Source organism: Hermetia illucens, chromosome 1, assembly GCF_905115235.1.
Source record: "Hermetia illucens chromosome 1, iHerIll2.2.curated.20191125, whole genome shotgun sequence".
Classification (NCBI taxonomy): Eukaryota; Metazoa; Arthropoda; class Insecta; order Diptera; family Stratiomyidae; genus Hermetia; species Hermetia illucens.
The window spans coordinates 197,599,002-197,615,593 of NC_051849.1; the positions used below are offsets into that span (position 1 = coordinate 197,599,002).

General features: G+C 42.1%; 1 protein-coding gene across 1 annotated transcript; it reads right to left on the minus strand.

Moving 5' to 3' along the window:
* Positions 1–861: 861 nt before the first annotated feature.
* Positions 862–16,154, minus strand: LOC119647107. Its single transcript, XM_038047889.1, has 7 exons — positions 16,134–16,154; positions 9,818–10,060; positions 9,518–9,748; positions 9,152–9,403; positions 8,917–9,090; positions 8,792–8,863; positions 862–1,056 (listed from the first exon to the last, which is right to left on the minus strand). Exons 1-7 carry the CDS (start codon positions 16,152–16,154, stop codon positions 862–864), a joined length of 1,188 nt encoding a protein of 395 aa, XP_037903817.1.
* Between the last annotated feature and the right edge of the window lie 438 nt (positions 16,155–16,592).

Genomic DNA, 16,592 nt, shown 5'->3' on the forward strand with positions numbered 1-16,592 from the left:
GGGTAGGATCTGACAATACTTTACTCGGACATACATACGGTCTTGGCGACAGTAACGATAATGGTCGGAGGTTCATGGATTCCAGCGACCTTCTCCGCCTCGTCATTGGTGGCACATTGTTTGTGCACAGAGCCTATCGTAAGGTCATCCGGTGAGGTTCATTTCCTTGCATATGAAATACCTAGTCACCTTAACGTGCAGATACGGACCGTTTCTCGAACCAAAAGAGAAATTATTTCATGGACTTTGGCCAAATGGCTCCGGATTTAGAATGAGAGGCAAGTAAGGTTGGACTGAAGATAAACACCAACAAAATCAAGGTTCTCACTCAGAGGGCGTCGATCAATTTGTATATCAAGGAAGGGTGATTTCCGCTGTCAATACTTGTCTGCGTGGTGCCATGGCACTCGTACGCGGTGTGAAGACGGAAGTGCCAGTGAATAGGCCAACATTAAACGGAGACAATTGCATTTCGGGCTATGCTACGATATGGAATCCAATCTCCCGATGGCCGTCGATTGGGTCGCCCCAAAGGCACTTGGCGCAGAACAGTTGAGCACAAATGCGGGCGTCTCGGAAAGCTGTGAGGGCATTTCATGTAAGCATTGCGCGAAACAACAATAAAAAAAGTTTATGACCATTTTTAATATTATAAAATTTCTGCGTTGTAACTGAAAATATTTAAATGGAATAATCAACGAAGATTTCTCCAGTTGGCTAAGGACCTTCACGGTTATATTCCGCCATCAAAGAGGAAAAACCATCTAAAATAAAAACACCTATGGAAATAGAATTCACGAAATATTTTATTTTAAACTAACAAATTATACAATATTTGTGTGTAAGTAACCTTGCAAAAATTTAATTAAAATCTTTGAAAATGTCCTCAACATTGAAATATGATGCCTCTACATGTTCAAACCCTTCAAACCCTTTACATAGCACTACATTGCATCCTTTCACTGGAACATATCCACTGTATTCGATAATCGCTTGAATGTTGAGCGAATTACACAAATCCACTATGTTCTGGATAAAATTGATGTGGGAATACATCTGGAAAAAGAAATGCATATCAACATTTTGGAACAGAGATATTTAGAGGGCCAGAAAAGTAATATTTGGTACATTGAGTTTGTCCCAAATTTTAATTTAATTTCTACATGCAAAAAAGTAGGAAGAGGTTATGCAAATTGTGAAACATTGGCAGCTTTCGAAAGTAAAGTAGGGTTTTCTTAAGTTTGGTTTTTTTCAGTAGAAAAGATATAAGTTTCATGGAAAGTGGACAATACTCTTTTTGTTGAAGACTCTTTCCGATATGCCCGGATTTTCGTTTTCGGTTACCCAAGGACTATGTTGACCACTTATTAGCACCGCTTTTACAGCCTTATCTCCAACTATTCCAGTAAGCTTAGTTTTCCAAGGCAATATCTGCAGAAATGCATCCTCATAAAGGGATGTTTATGAGCAACCTGCCGTTTGTCTCTCCAAGTTAATATTTGTTGCTCTAAATTGGTTATCAATCTTGATATATGCCATTTGACATTCCGATGTATAATAGATGCATGACCAGCACAGAAGGACCAGCACATCTAAGAAAGTAAGATCGTGAGTTAGATACTTTCCCTTTTAATTATTTTTCGGCTTCCCCACTCCACTTTACAGGTGTTGAATTAGCCGGTTTAGCGTTTTTAGTATATCTTTGATATTGTAACATATTGTAATCTGGTATTGTCACACTTGGTGCACCGTATCAGGCTCAGAGGCCCTCGATCTTAATTTTCACACATTCTCACATTACTTGCTTGCAAGCGCGATTCCCGCAGGCCCACGTCGAAACCTTTTCATACACGTCCACTCCTCAAATCTTGATGGAGTTTCTTGTATTGTTTGCCGACAGTGGCAACATCAATTCTCTTTTCATATCCATTGTTTAATAAAAAGTCCTGAGCACGCTGGCAGTGGTTGGAGTACTCTAACTTATGTAATGTACTCAAGGTGATCCTGAAGGTTGGGCACCTGGTACTGCGCGCTATATGACTGCGGTCGAGATCTTTTACTTCTTTGCATAGAAGACCATGAGGGTTCTTTTTGCAGTATTTCGTCAAATGATTTTCCGCTATACATCTTCGATACAGCTTCGATATGTCCACGGTATTAATGCAGTCCTTCGCGATGTGTCCGAAATCGAGGTATTTAAAACCTTTGTTTAGTGATATTTGTTTACAAAGTCTGCACACGGTGGATCCCATAAAAACTATACCTGTAAGAGTCCCTGCTCTCTGCGTTCCGCCTTATACTCCCTTTAGACTTTGCACATCCGTGTCCTGCCTTTCAACTAACCTTTGACAGCTGTAGAAATTCCCTCCATGTTGTTGTCGACAGGGTCCTCGCATTTTTTACAACCACAGTTCAACTAACGATGACGATCAAGGTTTTTTTTTGGGTTTTATGGTGGTAATCTTCGATAGGCATTGCCGCGCCAGGTTCATTTTCAATCATTAAGACCACCCCTTTTATCCTTCTTTCTTCTCACGAAACCGCAACAAAGCATTGTTTCGCGAAGAGGGCTGCACTTTAAATGACTAAGCCTTCTAAGGTTCTCGCCCTTTTTGTGCGCTTCGCCATGCCAAGTTCTGTCTGACTCCTTTTGATTAAAAAGTTTATCATGTACCAATTATTCTCCGGCTTCAGCACTTCGCAACGATGTTTTGCAACTTATGCTGATTTTCCGACAGTGTTCCAGGCTCCTCGTCTCTGGACAAAATCGGACACGACATGCTTTGGGTCTTCAGTTCAAAAGGGAGAATCATACAACTTGAATCGGTGCAGATACTCCCTATGACCACCAAGCCTTGACAGGAAGGTGGTAGCTGTCTAATATTAGGCATTATCCGAGCTAACGAGATGCTGATAGTTCCAGGTATTTGATAGCAAGTTTTGAAGTAACGATGTGGCCGCCAACACGAATGCTAATCATTTTCCTTTCTTTCCGGTTGGCAATCAAAAACTTCTGTATTTATTGTTTCAAGATCAAGCTAAATTATCTACTCCAGTCACGCTTTATGACAACCATAGCCAGATCATCTGCAAAATTGATCATCCTGACCTCTTTTTGGAAGCACAAACATGGTATAGAACTTCACGCTCCATAGGAGAGGAGCCAACACCGAGCCTTGTTGTACATCTGCCATGACATTGTACTGCTTAGATCCCTCATCTTCGTCGTATCAAAGTGTTTTTTTCGAGAGGCAACTTCCGTATATCCTGGTCAAGTAACTAGGAACAGGGGTTGCCAAAAATGGACATATGTTGGACATACAGTATTACCAACGGACAGCATCGTATCTCGAGCCAATTTCAAAATCAGCGTTGATAATTGAATGAGCTTGACGAAAGCCAAACTGTCACTCCAATAGTCCATCCCTATTTTCTATGAGGGGGGGAAATATATTGCAGATAACCGTTTCTAGTATCTTTCAGAGCGTGTATAAGGCAAATTGGGCGATATGACGATGGATTTCCCGACAGCTCATGTATGCCTCGTATACGCTAATATACCTGTCCTGGTCCTAACAGCCAGTTCAGGTGCTCAAAGAGGAAGATTTATTATCACCAATTCTCCTGCAAATCTCCGCAAGTCCTTCTCAGTCAACCCAGATACGGTAAGGCAGGTAACGTCTGCCATACGCACTTCTGACTCGAAATTCGACACAAATGTTGCATGCACTGGATGATATCATTCTACGTTGAGCTGAAAGTACAGGGGATACCATATACACGAAATGGGGTGTATAAGTTTTTTGTCACCGAATATACCCATATAGGACAGCAAATGGAAGTAATACTTTTCGAGCAGCTTTCGGTTCGGATCATTTAAACTATAATACTAACTTCGTCACAGACAATCCCAACCCAATTCCAGGGAGGAAGAGGAAAGAGTCACTGCATGCTAAGAGTGACTGGTATTTTCCGTTAAGACGGGAAGTTGCTACCCCGTTGCAAGAGCGAATCCCCTGTGAGTAGGGGATGGTGGATTCCCTGTTTATTGTAAGAGGCAACAAAAGGATGGGAATTCGTGGGCTAGCAACCTGCAACTCTCGAAGTAAAGTCTGCTTTGGGAACGGTTACTTCGCCTCGGAATCGAATCGATTTTTTTGCTGCGTCCTGCTTACATGAACCGTTTATCATTGGATTTCAAAATGTGCAGATGCTTCTCAACTATTGCATTGAGGCTCCCCAGAATGCTCGCTTGTTTCAGCCTCAGCGAGATTTTCAACAACAATGGCTGGACACTTTCTGTGTTAAGCGAGGTATGGCTGTGTCACTCTGGGAGGTACTTCTCTACCTCCTGCGACCTCCTGCTCTGTTGTCTTCAGGTAAAACCTGCAGGGAGTAAACGATAATTCGGTGTCGGGTTGGTACTTACCGCATCCGCAAGGCACACCCCCTAGGGACCGGTGCCAGGTAGATACTAACTGCGATATTTCGATCCACGATGAGAAACATCTCAATAGTGCAATGTTACGCAGACATTTGATGAAGAGAAGAGGGGATATTATGTGAGAGTTTAACGCCGTCCAAGATAGACATTGGGATCGTGATGGGAGATTTGGATGACAAAGCGGATTCTGAATGGAGAGGCACGCCGCTTTTTGCAGTTTCCACCGCCTGAACATTGGTGGCACATAGCTCAAACACACTTCAGTTGAGCTTCAATTGGCCGCAACGTACATCTTATCTAATTGATCACATTACTATCAGTAATAAATTTAGAAGTTGTCTACTGAATTTGCGAACTGGTGGTGGATAAATTTGAGATACTAGTCGACTTAGCTGCAAATGAGTACCCGACTCAAATCAGGATAATAATGAAGAGGCGAACACAGTGCATACCACATTGACTCTTACAGTGCACTGAAGTCCTGTAGTGCGCCGTCACGGTCTTGAATGGACATGCTTCAAGGTCCTGATCCAAGTAAATTGTCGCGCCAACGATTATGATTATTTCCAAGTTGTCACAATCTTAACAGATGCCTAACTTTACCTGATACTAGCACTAAGTGCAAAGCATTTAGGCGCGGGCGATCCTACCCACTTTAAATATAAAGGGTCTCTAGTGGTGGTGGCCGGTGGTAGGTTAATAGGAGACTCCGTTCAGAACTCCTAACAATACGTTCGCAGAATACTGTACTTCTGCATGATCAAACAGTGGGAGAGTCCTCGGACTTCTAGGGAATCCGTAAGAAATCTAGGTACAATGCCTGTAATTAACAATATTATGGGAACTGTAACCACCCTCTCCAGGTTCTAGCATTATGCCTGTTCATGTATTTCACCGGCGACATAACAACGCATTTGACTTCCATTCATGGATCTGCTTTTGGTCTGAATTCTCCCCCCTCAGAGGTAGGGTTTGGATGATGCATTGGGGACTCGGAACAGCAGGTCATCTTTTAGATCACTAATTCGAGCGTGGGTTTCTTAGAGAATTCCTAGATACTTGTAGAAGTCTCTCTCGGTCAGAGTTTGAACGTTGAGGTCACCAACTTACTAATAGCGACGGAGACGATGTTACGTTTTAATTTCCCTAAATTATTTAGTAGCCATGAAAGCCATGAGTTCAGTGTTTAAAGGGGACCCAACGAATCATTGGAAGGTGCCTCTTCGTATATAGGTAGACTCTGATGTCTTGATACCCTCAAGTGAATGCCTCCTCCCATGACTTTCGCCGAAAACTTTATTAGTTTCCGTTGACTGCGGTATAGATGTAGGACATTAGTTAGCCAGGTGTGCGGGATGCTATCAAAAGTCTCGGCGTAATCGATATAACAATTAAAGAGATTTATTTCGCCTCTAGTTGCTTGTCCTATAACTACTGAGACGATAATGAGTTGCTCTTTGCAATCCATTAAACCCCACTGTACTGTCTGAACGCTCTGTTGGGATTCGATGAGAGATTTGCAAAAACTTCGCTGGTTGTCATAGTTCGGGTAAGTCTTCAGCACTTTATTTTTCACCCGTCTGCTGAAAGCAATGTCCTGCCGCAATGAGCCAGAACGAACTTTAAATGATGGATCTCCTTGGCCATTCAAACCTAGCTGTAACCGCAACTGCACCACAATACACAAGTGATCGTAGTGACAAATGTGGTATATCAGCATACAGTCGAGATCTAATATCATTATTGATTTGAAATAGAAATCTCGGAATCGCTGGAGATGCATAGGACCTAAGAATACCTGGTCTATGCAAAGGCTTAATTCCCAGAAATTCTATACACGCTCTTTGGACTTCGTCCCGAGACTTCAGCCGGACGGTGAAGAAGAGTGCTTCTGCAAATATTGAAATTTTTGCCTGCAACGCAGCGTGGTGTTGCTGATGCCGTCTGGCCCAGCCCCCATCGACTCTTGGTCATCAGTTTCCGCGATGACTTCATTTTCGCTCCGAATAATAAAGCAGTGTTTCTCTGCGACCTGATGCATACGTATGCGTATTAGGGGAAACCCTCGGCGAATGTCTGGTGCAACATGGGGAGGTGAGATGTTGTACCTACCTCCGGCCTTTGTTTGCTCGTAGTAGGAGCGGATAATAAGGAGGTTCTTTTCCTCAGTTCACTTCATCCGCTGCTCTCGAAAACCTGTTGAAGTAGTCGTAAGATGACTCCCGCTGGATGGCCCTACCTGACCTCAAATTTTTCCTTCCCATTTGGTGGATTTGCAATTTATACCTAACTGCCATATGTGATGATAGCTTCCTCTGTGAGACTATAAAAATCCTACACTTCCTCACCTATCTCCTGAGACTTTGCGATGGCCTATATCCATTCAGACTGAAAGCATCTGTCCCTCCTTCTTTCACAACCTGGCTTGGGACCACTACGGCGGCGTTATTATATTATTATTATCCCTCTGCACAGTGCACAAGATTTAGATTTTCACTTTACCTGCTCTTCATTGATTTCGACAGCGTCAATAGAGAATTTCTCCGGCGCAGAGGGGCATTGCGGAGAAACTCATAGCTATTATCAGAGCGAAGTATGATGGTGCAAAATGTTACGTGCTACATCGAGGTAAAATCTATGAAGTCCAAAGCGGAATCCGTTAAAATTAACGGTGACGTTCTTCATGCTGCCTTAACCGAAAGTCATGCGTCCAATGGTCTGTGACATCTTTCTGCAAGCACTTCGACTAAACGAGTCATGGACTTTCGCCACATAGCCATGGATTTTGAAAAAGAGGCAAGCAGAATCGAACTGAAAGTAAACACCAATCAAACCAAGATCCTCAGTGTGATGGGTCATGTACTCAGCTTTTCCGCCTTAATGGCCAGAGAATCAAAGCCGTCCATCAATCTCTATATGGTATCTAGAAGACGTGATTGCTGCCGAAGAGACCAACGAGCTTGGTGTCAATCAACGCATTAACAGCGCTGAATCCGAGTTCGCTGCCTTATTTGAAATCTAGAAATGCAGTTACCTCAAAACCAATCTTAAGCTGAGACTGTTCTAATATTCTTACTGTGTTGCTACGTGGAGGTAGTGCAGAAAAAGTGGCTGAAATTGCTACTCGAAAGCTTCAAGCCTTCGTGAACAGTTGTCTGCGATGTGGTGCGTTACTCTGATACAATTTCGAATAAAGAACTTGGCCGGTGGATGGGCTAGTTACCCGTGAACATGGTGTTCAGACGGCGAAAGTGGCAGTGAACAGGTCACATTGTAAGGAAGGGCAAAAACCTCACTATCCCAAAGTAGCTGACGAATGTGTTGTCCTAGAATCACATGACGCAGAACAGTGGAGAAGGAGTAGAAGTGTCTCCGGAAGGCCAAGGGAGAGCCGAAGCGTATTTCGGCGAACCGTGAATCATAGAGCGTATACTTCGTTGACGCGTCATGTCCTATTAAGAGGTGAATGATAACCGTATATAACATGTCCTATGGCAAAGTTAAAGAGATCGCGAGAGTTCAGGAGCGCCAAGCGTCGCAAAGTGAATAGGAGGAACTACGGGAATTCGAAGGTGTAACGTGTGAGTATGAGTGCACTTTTGAATCTTCCTGATCCATTCCTCTTTTCTTCGATATGCTGCCCACACACTTATCTTCCAGTCATTTTCTAACTGTCGGGCTGTTGCTTCACCGGCAGTAATCCAACCGACAAATATAATAGTATTACTGTATCAAGGACTCCTTACACATATATGGAAATGGAGTAATAATTTCCTGCTCAATCATTTCCGGAAATAAAATGCATGCTCATCAATTTCTGGTAAGTGATGATTACTATCTTTTTACGTACATATAATGAGATCAAAATCAATTTCGAAAAGTGCCACTCACTCTAATAACGCATATTGTCCGGTTAAGTGTCATTACACTTATAAGTCCTAGTGGACTTAAATTGATAGATGATTGATATAATAGAATAACGGAAGCATGTTCCGGGCAATCTATGTATATTGTTACTATAATTTCCAATGAATTCAAGCGGTAATTAGCAGATACGTAGCCGGTACTGTAATTACAAATAAGTGACATAGTATAGGCCTTCGACTTCGACGGAAACAATGCATCATTATCTTTGGTCCCAGAAATCAAATTAGCATTTAATCAGAATGAAACAGGATACGACCTTAGCCGAGGTCGATATTTCTTCAGGGACAATTTGTGGAAAACGACGGAGCCAGGTCAAAAGAAATAGCAACAGCTCACCTGTATGATTCTGGAAAGGTAAGCGATGCCTTTCATAGAAGGTAGGCTAGATTCCTATAGCAAATTACAAAAGTTAGAAATTACCTCATCAGTTGCTCCTGAACTCTCCTTGAGTAGCGCCGAAGTAACACATTCCATCTGCTGATATAGTTTCACCTGAAATAAGGATGAATTAGGGCATACCAAGAGAGGTACAGTTACGGTCAAACCTTGTCTATATTCTTTAAGAAAATGATTGAAATATTAAATTTTGCTGCTACTGCAATTTGCACTGATATCTTCAAAATGAGTTGGATAACGTCACTCGCATCCGTCCATTGAATTTCGTCATCACCGGCTCTTATCAATATCATCATATCCTCAAACGGAGGACTATCCATGTCCTAAAGAAAGGATTGGTTTAATTTCCCAAGCAAATGCATCTTTTCAGATACAAGCGATTACCTTCAGCATTAAATTACTCAGATTTTCCGCTGCCTTAAGTGCAAACCGGACGCTAAATTTTTGGTTTGTTAAGACGCAAAATATCTCATTCACCTTATTCGCAAGGCTCATAAGCTCCTTCGCATAATAAACTCGCTCGATTATATTCAGATAATGTAGATTCGCAATCATTGTGGTGAAATGATCGGGATTAACTGTTTCTGAAAGGCGGTATCCATCGCAGTTTATCCAATCGTTGATTTTAATAAGCGCCTGGGGGACATGCAAATAAAAGCCTTTTTGATGCAACGGATTTGTTTCAGATTTGATTTTTATATTATTCCAATTCAATGACATCTTATGGGTAGAGATGAATAAATTTCTTACCTTTAGGGTGTAGGTCATCCTTTTATATTCAAAAAAACTGAAGAGATTGGTCTGATTCCAAGGATTTTCGACATTCAAGTTAATAAATGGAAAAACATAAATCGAATGAGTTTTGAATCTGTTTTGAAAATCCCGAATGAACTCTAGAGAAGCATCTCCATCCTTTTTCACATATATGAAGCCAATGGTGGAGAACGCTCGTGTTGCATGTACGTAGAAAGGTTCATTGCTCTGGAAAATGATTTGATTTCAAATTGTTTTCGTTACAAATATCAAATTCAAATTCGTCTAAAATCCTACTTCTTCCTCATTCCAAATCTTCAATTTCAGTGTTACGAATCCTGATGTCGACGGTGGGGTATATGCGTGCTTTAATTTAAAGGCATTTGTTTCGTCGATGAACTTTGGATCGGTTAAAAACTGGATTGCCGTTGCAAGAGCTTCTTTCCCAGAGGAAAGCTTATATTCGGTTATAATTGCTGAGTTATATTCCTCTAGGTCCACGGCTATTTCTGAGAAGTTCATGAAATATTTACACGACACCTGGAATGAAAACGCTTTTGATACTAAATTATCTGATAGGTTTTGCCAAATATCGAATGGTTTTTAGTATTCTTTGAAATTCCCTCAAACTGTCGTGCTTTAGGTCAAGGTTTCATAATTTGGCAGGCCCTCACGTATCCTCCTCGCGCTGGTAACCGTCTTCGGATGGACTCAGAGTGTATAGTGCCGCACTGGGAATAGGTTCACCCAACTGCGATTTGTTTGCCTGGTGGTCATGTGTTAAGCGGATCAAACTGGGAGACGGAGAAACAGAGCAACAACCCGGGGTCGTCTTCTCTGCACTGGAGCAGGTGCTAACAGGACCCAACATCAAGGTGGAACAGCATATGCTGAGGGTTGGGTAATCAACGGTCTTTAATATGTGGGCTGTTAATACCTCGGACACCTTCAGTTTCAAGTAAGACCCTTATCCTGTTGGCTGGGCCAGCCAACGCGGGCATTTCTCCCGGATTTTTCGTGGGATCAAGACATCAATTCCAACTTAAAAAAAAAAAAAAAAAAAACAACCATAGAAGAAGAGGAGATGATGCCAGGCGCATCATCGTAAGTCGGGCTGCTGATATTCGACGTTGAGGGTAGTACAGCCAATGCCAACTGTAGGATCGCTGCGCTGAAACTAACAACAAGGAGCTTTCGGTGGGACGTGGCAGACAGACTAGTAGTTTCTAGCTTGGAAACTGATGTTACCGAGCTATTGTACTACCAACCCGAAGCGGTCGACGTCGGAAATCTCACGAAAAGAAAGGGTTACGAAGAATGTCGGACACTGGAAAACAACAATGAAGTAGATGTCCACTGGAATTCTGCTCAAGAATCAGCACCAAAAGGCCACACATATTCTGAGCAAGATTGCGAAGAATAAGGAGACCAGTACTAGTGACGAGCGGGATGGAAAGGACCTCGCTAAATACCACGCGATTTCCGAAGAATATAACAACAAACGCCTGGGTAACCAGCAAAAGGCGAGGTTCACCGCCTTAAATCGCAATCGATCTCGATATGAGGTCTGACAGCAACAGAGCGGAGTAGCATGTGCAAGCCGCAACAGCCTGCTGACGAGATACGAACTGCGACACCCTTCAGCGATGTGGCCAGGAGCCGCTTAAGAGTGTGTGTTGGCGAATGATAATTCCGCTAGCGCCAAACTTGCACCAGTGCGGAGGTCAGGCTATCGGAGATAAAAATGCCTTTCTCCAAGTTTCAGTACGCCTACGTCAAACCAAATCCACAGAAACCACTCTCCACGACGTAATTATGTAGCACGATTGAGCAGTCACTACAATACAATCATTATACTCTAGCTATCTTTTTGGATATAGAGGGAGGGAGAGAGAATTCAATAACACCATCATAGAAGCCTTAAACAGTATAGAATTGGAGGGTATCTTACGAGTTGGATATTATGCTTGCTAATAAATAGGATAATTCAGCCTGATCTGAAAATAGCGTTGCAAGTACAAATACGCCGCAGGGTGACGCGATCTCTCCGGTGTACTAGTTGATAGTGAAGGACGAAATACTACGTATACGCATTTATCCGGCAGCTAAATGAGCAAAAATTGGTTCTCTATTATAAAGTACCTGACTTGAGGCTGGCTGTAAGAGGAGCTTTGCAAAGAAATGGCGTCGATTCAAGGACAATTCTCTGGATATACGTGTCATTATTCTTTCATTCCAACGAATGGTTCTATTGCAAGGTAATCCGTGCTGAGCAAAAAATACAATAAGATTCGATGGTCCGCGTGTGCCGTTGCTACGGGAATCTGCAAGCCTGAACGCCTGCCCTACCTCCTCAATCTAGACCTCCACATTAAATACGCTGCAGTCTACAGTGCTGTCAGATACGCGAGCCCGGATGTTGGACGACGAAACATCCCAGGCGAAGTACCTCGGGAATTCTGGATATTTCCTACGGACTGCCCAAATTCCAGGCATTTGAAACACCTCTTTGGCGATATCTTTTCTCGCAGTCGACAGTTGACCAAGCCGGCGCGTATTTTGCCAACAGTAATTTTCTTTTTTGCTATCGAATGGTAAGCCCATTGTGGCCGTCCAAGTACCAGCATATGCATTATGGAGCCTTATCACATTGAACTCAAGGAACGAATCTAGCCTGAGTTAAGTCTTTAAGGCCTCGCGTATCTCCGCTTATCTTATCTAGGTCCTTGCATTCCATCAGCACTGAGTCCTGGCTCACCTTAACCTCCGCTGCTGTACCCAGTGTTTGCCTGAAAGCCAGAAGACCCAGCCAACATAGTAGAGACCGGCCTAAGTAAGAAAAGTTGCATAACCGATCGAGAGGTGCTTACGAGGCAGTTATGACATCAATCAAAGGTAAGCGCCTACCCGCGATCACCAACCTTGATTTGCTGCAGGATAGTCTCTTCCCACAAGTTTCAAGTGAATCAAACCTACCCACTGAGTAAAGCACTAACAGTGGCCGTCGAAAGAGTTCCAAGGTGGTTCGCTGAAACATTTACATAGATGGGATTTTCCCGGAAAAGTGGAGGAAACAGAAACTTTTGCTAATCCCGAAGCTAAATACACCCTTGGGAGATCCTTCGTCTTATAGGCCTATGTGCCTGCTAAACGGCATCGACAAACTTTTCGAACGGCTCATCTTCAATAGGCTTGTACCAATCACAGAAAAGGCAAGATCTACTGTCAATGCGATCAACACGGTGACGGAAATTGCGGAAAAAACAATGGAAGCTAATAAATCTTGCGCGGTATGGATGAAGCAAAATAACTGTAGCTTCAGCCAAATTCGGCGCTTCTAAATACCTGGTGCACATAGTAGTGGAATTTCTCCGGGAGAGGATACCTAAAAAGTATAGAACAATTTGTGGTGTTGTACAAGGATCAGTCCTCGGTCTCCTGTGGATAATAAAGTTTGACGGAATTTTAAAGGTGCAACTACCCAGAGGAGTGACAATCATTGGCTTCGCAGACGACATCGGTATGACCATCGTAGATCAAGGTACTCACAAACAAGGCATTTTTTTGAAAGTCTTAGAGGAAGCTGTTGTGACACTCACGGAGCATAAAACCGAAGTAGTTTTGATTATCAAGCGAAGGAAACATACGTCGACAAAGATCAGGATTGGTGAACACATCATACAGTCGCAGCTAACGCTTAAATACCTAGGAGTTATGGTTGACCAAAGACTGAAATTCAAGTCCCATTTTGAAAATTTAGCAACTAAAGCCACATTGTTGGCAAGAATGTTACCAAATATATCTCCAAGGGCAGGTTACTGCCATTGCCAGAACTCAGCGATTTAAATATCTCGAGTCAATGCTATCAGCCAATGGAGAACTGCGTAATGAAATTGTTTCACGCATTAATGCAACCTGGATGAAGTGGCATTCCCCAACTGGTGTTCGTTGTGATCGACGTATCAGCGCACGTCCCAAATCTAAAATTTACTGCAATGTCGTTCGTCTGCCGCTCTCTATAGTTCTGAGTGTTGGCCGACTATAAAGGACAATGAACGTCGTCTTGCGGTAATGGGGACGAAGATGTTGCATTGCACTGGTGGCGTGACGCGTTTTGATTACGTCTGAAATGAGAATATCCGCGATCGATATGGGTTTGCACCGATCGTGGAAAAACTGCAAGAGAGGCGTTTTCGCTTGTGTGGTCACGTAATTCACGCTAACGAGAATTCAACAACCAGTATTGGTCAGAACATTGAAAGCAATGGTAAGCAACCAAAAAGCCGGTCAAAACAATGGTGGCTTGATGCGCTGGATGGGGACTTAAAGGTCTCGAGATTACATCCAGATCAGGCATTTGATAAAATAAAATGACAAAACCGATCACCACGAGCCGACCCCGCTTGTGAACTGAAGGCTGAAGAAAAAGAAAAAGATTTGAGGAGCGACGAGTGTACGACAGCTCCGTGTAATATAGCTAAAAATTCCATTGCTCTCTATTTTCTAGAAAGCAATTTAAATAAATCATTTGATGGAAAGCCCTGTGTTGATAATGGTCAACCTCATAAGCTTCACACTCTGAGTTTAATATTATTAGCAAATGCCAACAATATAACCAACATCAAATATAAAAACGGGCTAGGGAGAATTAGATTCTTCTTGAATGGAATTTTAATATTTCACTCGAATTTCAATTATTCTCGTTAATTATGATGTCAGCATCTTATTTGTATGGCTTAGGATGCTGTTAATTAGCATGAAATTGATAAGTTTGAACTGCTATAACTTTCCCAATAATAATTGGATTTTCATGAAACTTGGCATGTGTATGCACGAGGCTGTCCTCTATGTCGGTACACTTAGGATGAACTTAAGGGGAGGTTTTTAGTCAATTTCTAAATGTTGATAATATACTATTAGTAAATTTTTTGAGCAGATACCGGAATAGGACATCTCTCGAAGATTAGATTTCACATAAGTGTTTTACACAAAATCTTAAAAACTGCTGTAGATAAGTAGATTCTTCATAAATGCGACTTTAATATTTCACGCGAATGTCAATTATTCCGGGTAATTATGACGTCACCATCTGATTTGCATGGCTTTCGAAGCGGTAAAATCCCGCGAAATTGCTAAGTTTGAACTGCTATAACTTTGGCGTTAATTACCAGATTTCTATGAAATTTTGCAAGTATACACAGAATATTGTCCTCTAGGATGGTACAAAATTCCAAAAGTCCTAGGATGAATTTAAGGGGGGGTTTTCAGTAAATTTCTAAAAAGTAGTAATATACTATTAGTAAGTTTATTTGAGCAGATACCGGGATGGGACATATTTTGAGGCCTAGATTTCATCTAGGCGCACCACCCTGATTTTTTCCGGATTTTTAGGTTTGGTAGTTTCCGAAAATGAGTCCTGTCTCACTTCAAGTGCGTACATTTTGACTCATTACTCACGCACTTTGCAACTTATGCCAAAACTAATATCAGTTTCGGAAAGTACAAACCGAGACTTTTCATTTGATACCCTACACAACTATATCCGGTGAAAAAAATGTTTGAATCCCCCCTTTGGATGTATGGGGAGCTCCCCTTTAAACTCCACCTAAATTTATGCCACTCACTGTATGCGTGGGATTTCGTAGTTCCCATCTGTCCACCAAATTTCGTTCAGATCGGTTTAGCCGTTTTGGAGAAAAATGCGTGTGGCAGACAGACAGACAGACATTGAATCGATTTTAATAAGGTTTTGTTTTACACAAAACCTTAAAAATCACAGCCCCATACCTATTGAGTGCATTGCGAACGTCGTGCGCTTACCGTACAACATCAGACGAAGCAGCCTGTGTGATAGCAGGCATAGTCCCCATCGATACCTTGGCGAACGAGGGTCGACACCTCAATGACACATCATATGCAATCGGCGAGTCCTATACCTATCGTCGGCAATTGGCACGAAGTGAATTTATTTTGGAATGACATAAAAGATGGGTTGATTCACCTAAAGGACGTTGGACACACAGAATTATTCCAGATACGAAGGCATGATGAGGTTAGTTACCACCTATAGTCTATGACATAGCAGTTGTACAAGTCATTGACGCCAAGAGGATTGCCGAAAATGAAGAAAGCTGAAGGCTTCAATGGCGCCTCGAATAAGGTTCCATCAGTGACCATCAAAACAGACCCAGATTTATTCCATCTAGAATTTATGAATCACCTGGAATAAGAGTGTTCCCTACACAAAAGAAATGACCAAAGCTGATTCCCAAACCAAGCAAACCTTTTACCGACCCCACGTCTTATAGGCTTTTATCTTAATTAGGCGCTTCCAAATACTTGGAGGGTGTCATGGTACAATTTCTTAGAAAATGTCATGAACCAAAAACACACCTCCTATGCATGCCTTAAATTCAACCTAGATCATTCCATTGGACGCATGTGGAAAGTTTGATAAACCCCGTAAACACACTTAATTTTGTGGTCACAAAACGTAAACAAGTAGGCTGACTTTCATAGATAAACCGGATTCCAGATAAACTACATAAAAGAAAATTCTATTTGATATACTTAGATAAAAGAAAGTCAACCCCCATAATGACGGGGTACTTACCTTGACCACTTTTACATTCATGTTGATTACGTTCGGTAACAATGCAATAAACAAAAGACAATCGTTTTTAAAATAAAGCCGCGAATTAATCACAAAGGTCGATGCACACACGCGGTTAACTGTACACTGGCGAGGGATGACCTATGTACATAATCTTTCGATCATGTGTCAAGCTGTACTATGTGCAGGGCAGAGATAAGTAAAGTCGATTTTCTGAGGATGCAAAGCCAGCTGGAATGCCTCATAGCGGATTTTTGGTATGTTGGAGTATGTTTCAAAAATTTGGTTCTTCCTTTTAAGCAGTGGTTCCCCGCCAACCTTCGGCTGTGCGAATATAATTATTTCAATCTTATTTGTCGGTATTCTTTCAATTACCTTTACGAGTTTGTAAGAATGCCAGATCAAGAGGACACGAAATATACAGGCAGGGCGCATACTATGGTTTATCTGACAAAGGAC

Coding starts and splice junctions, on each gene's coding strand:
- LOC119647107 (XM_038047889.1), bottom strand. CDS start 16,154: ATGAATGTAAAAGTGGTCAAG. Junction 10,061..16,133: donor TGAATGTAAAAGTGGTCAAG/GTAAGTACCCCG, acceptor TTTTCATTCCAG/GTGTCGTGTAAATATTTCAT. Junction 9,749..9,817: donor AGATTTGGAATGAGGAAGAA/GTAGGATTTTAG, acceptor ATCATTTTCCAG/AGCAATGAACCTTTCTACGT.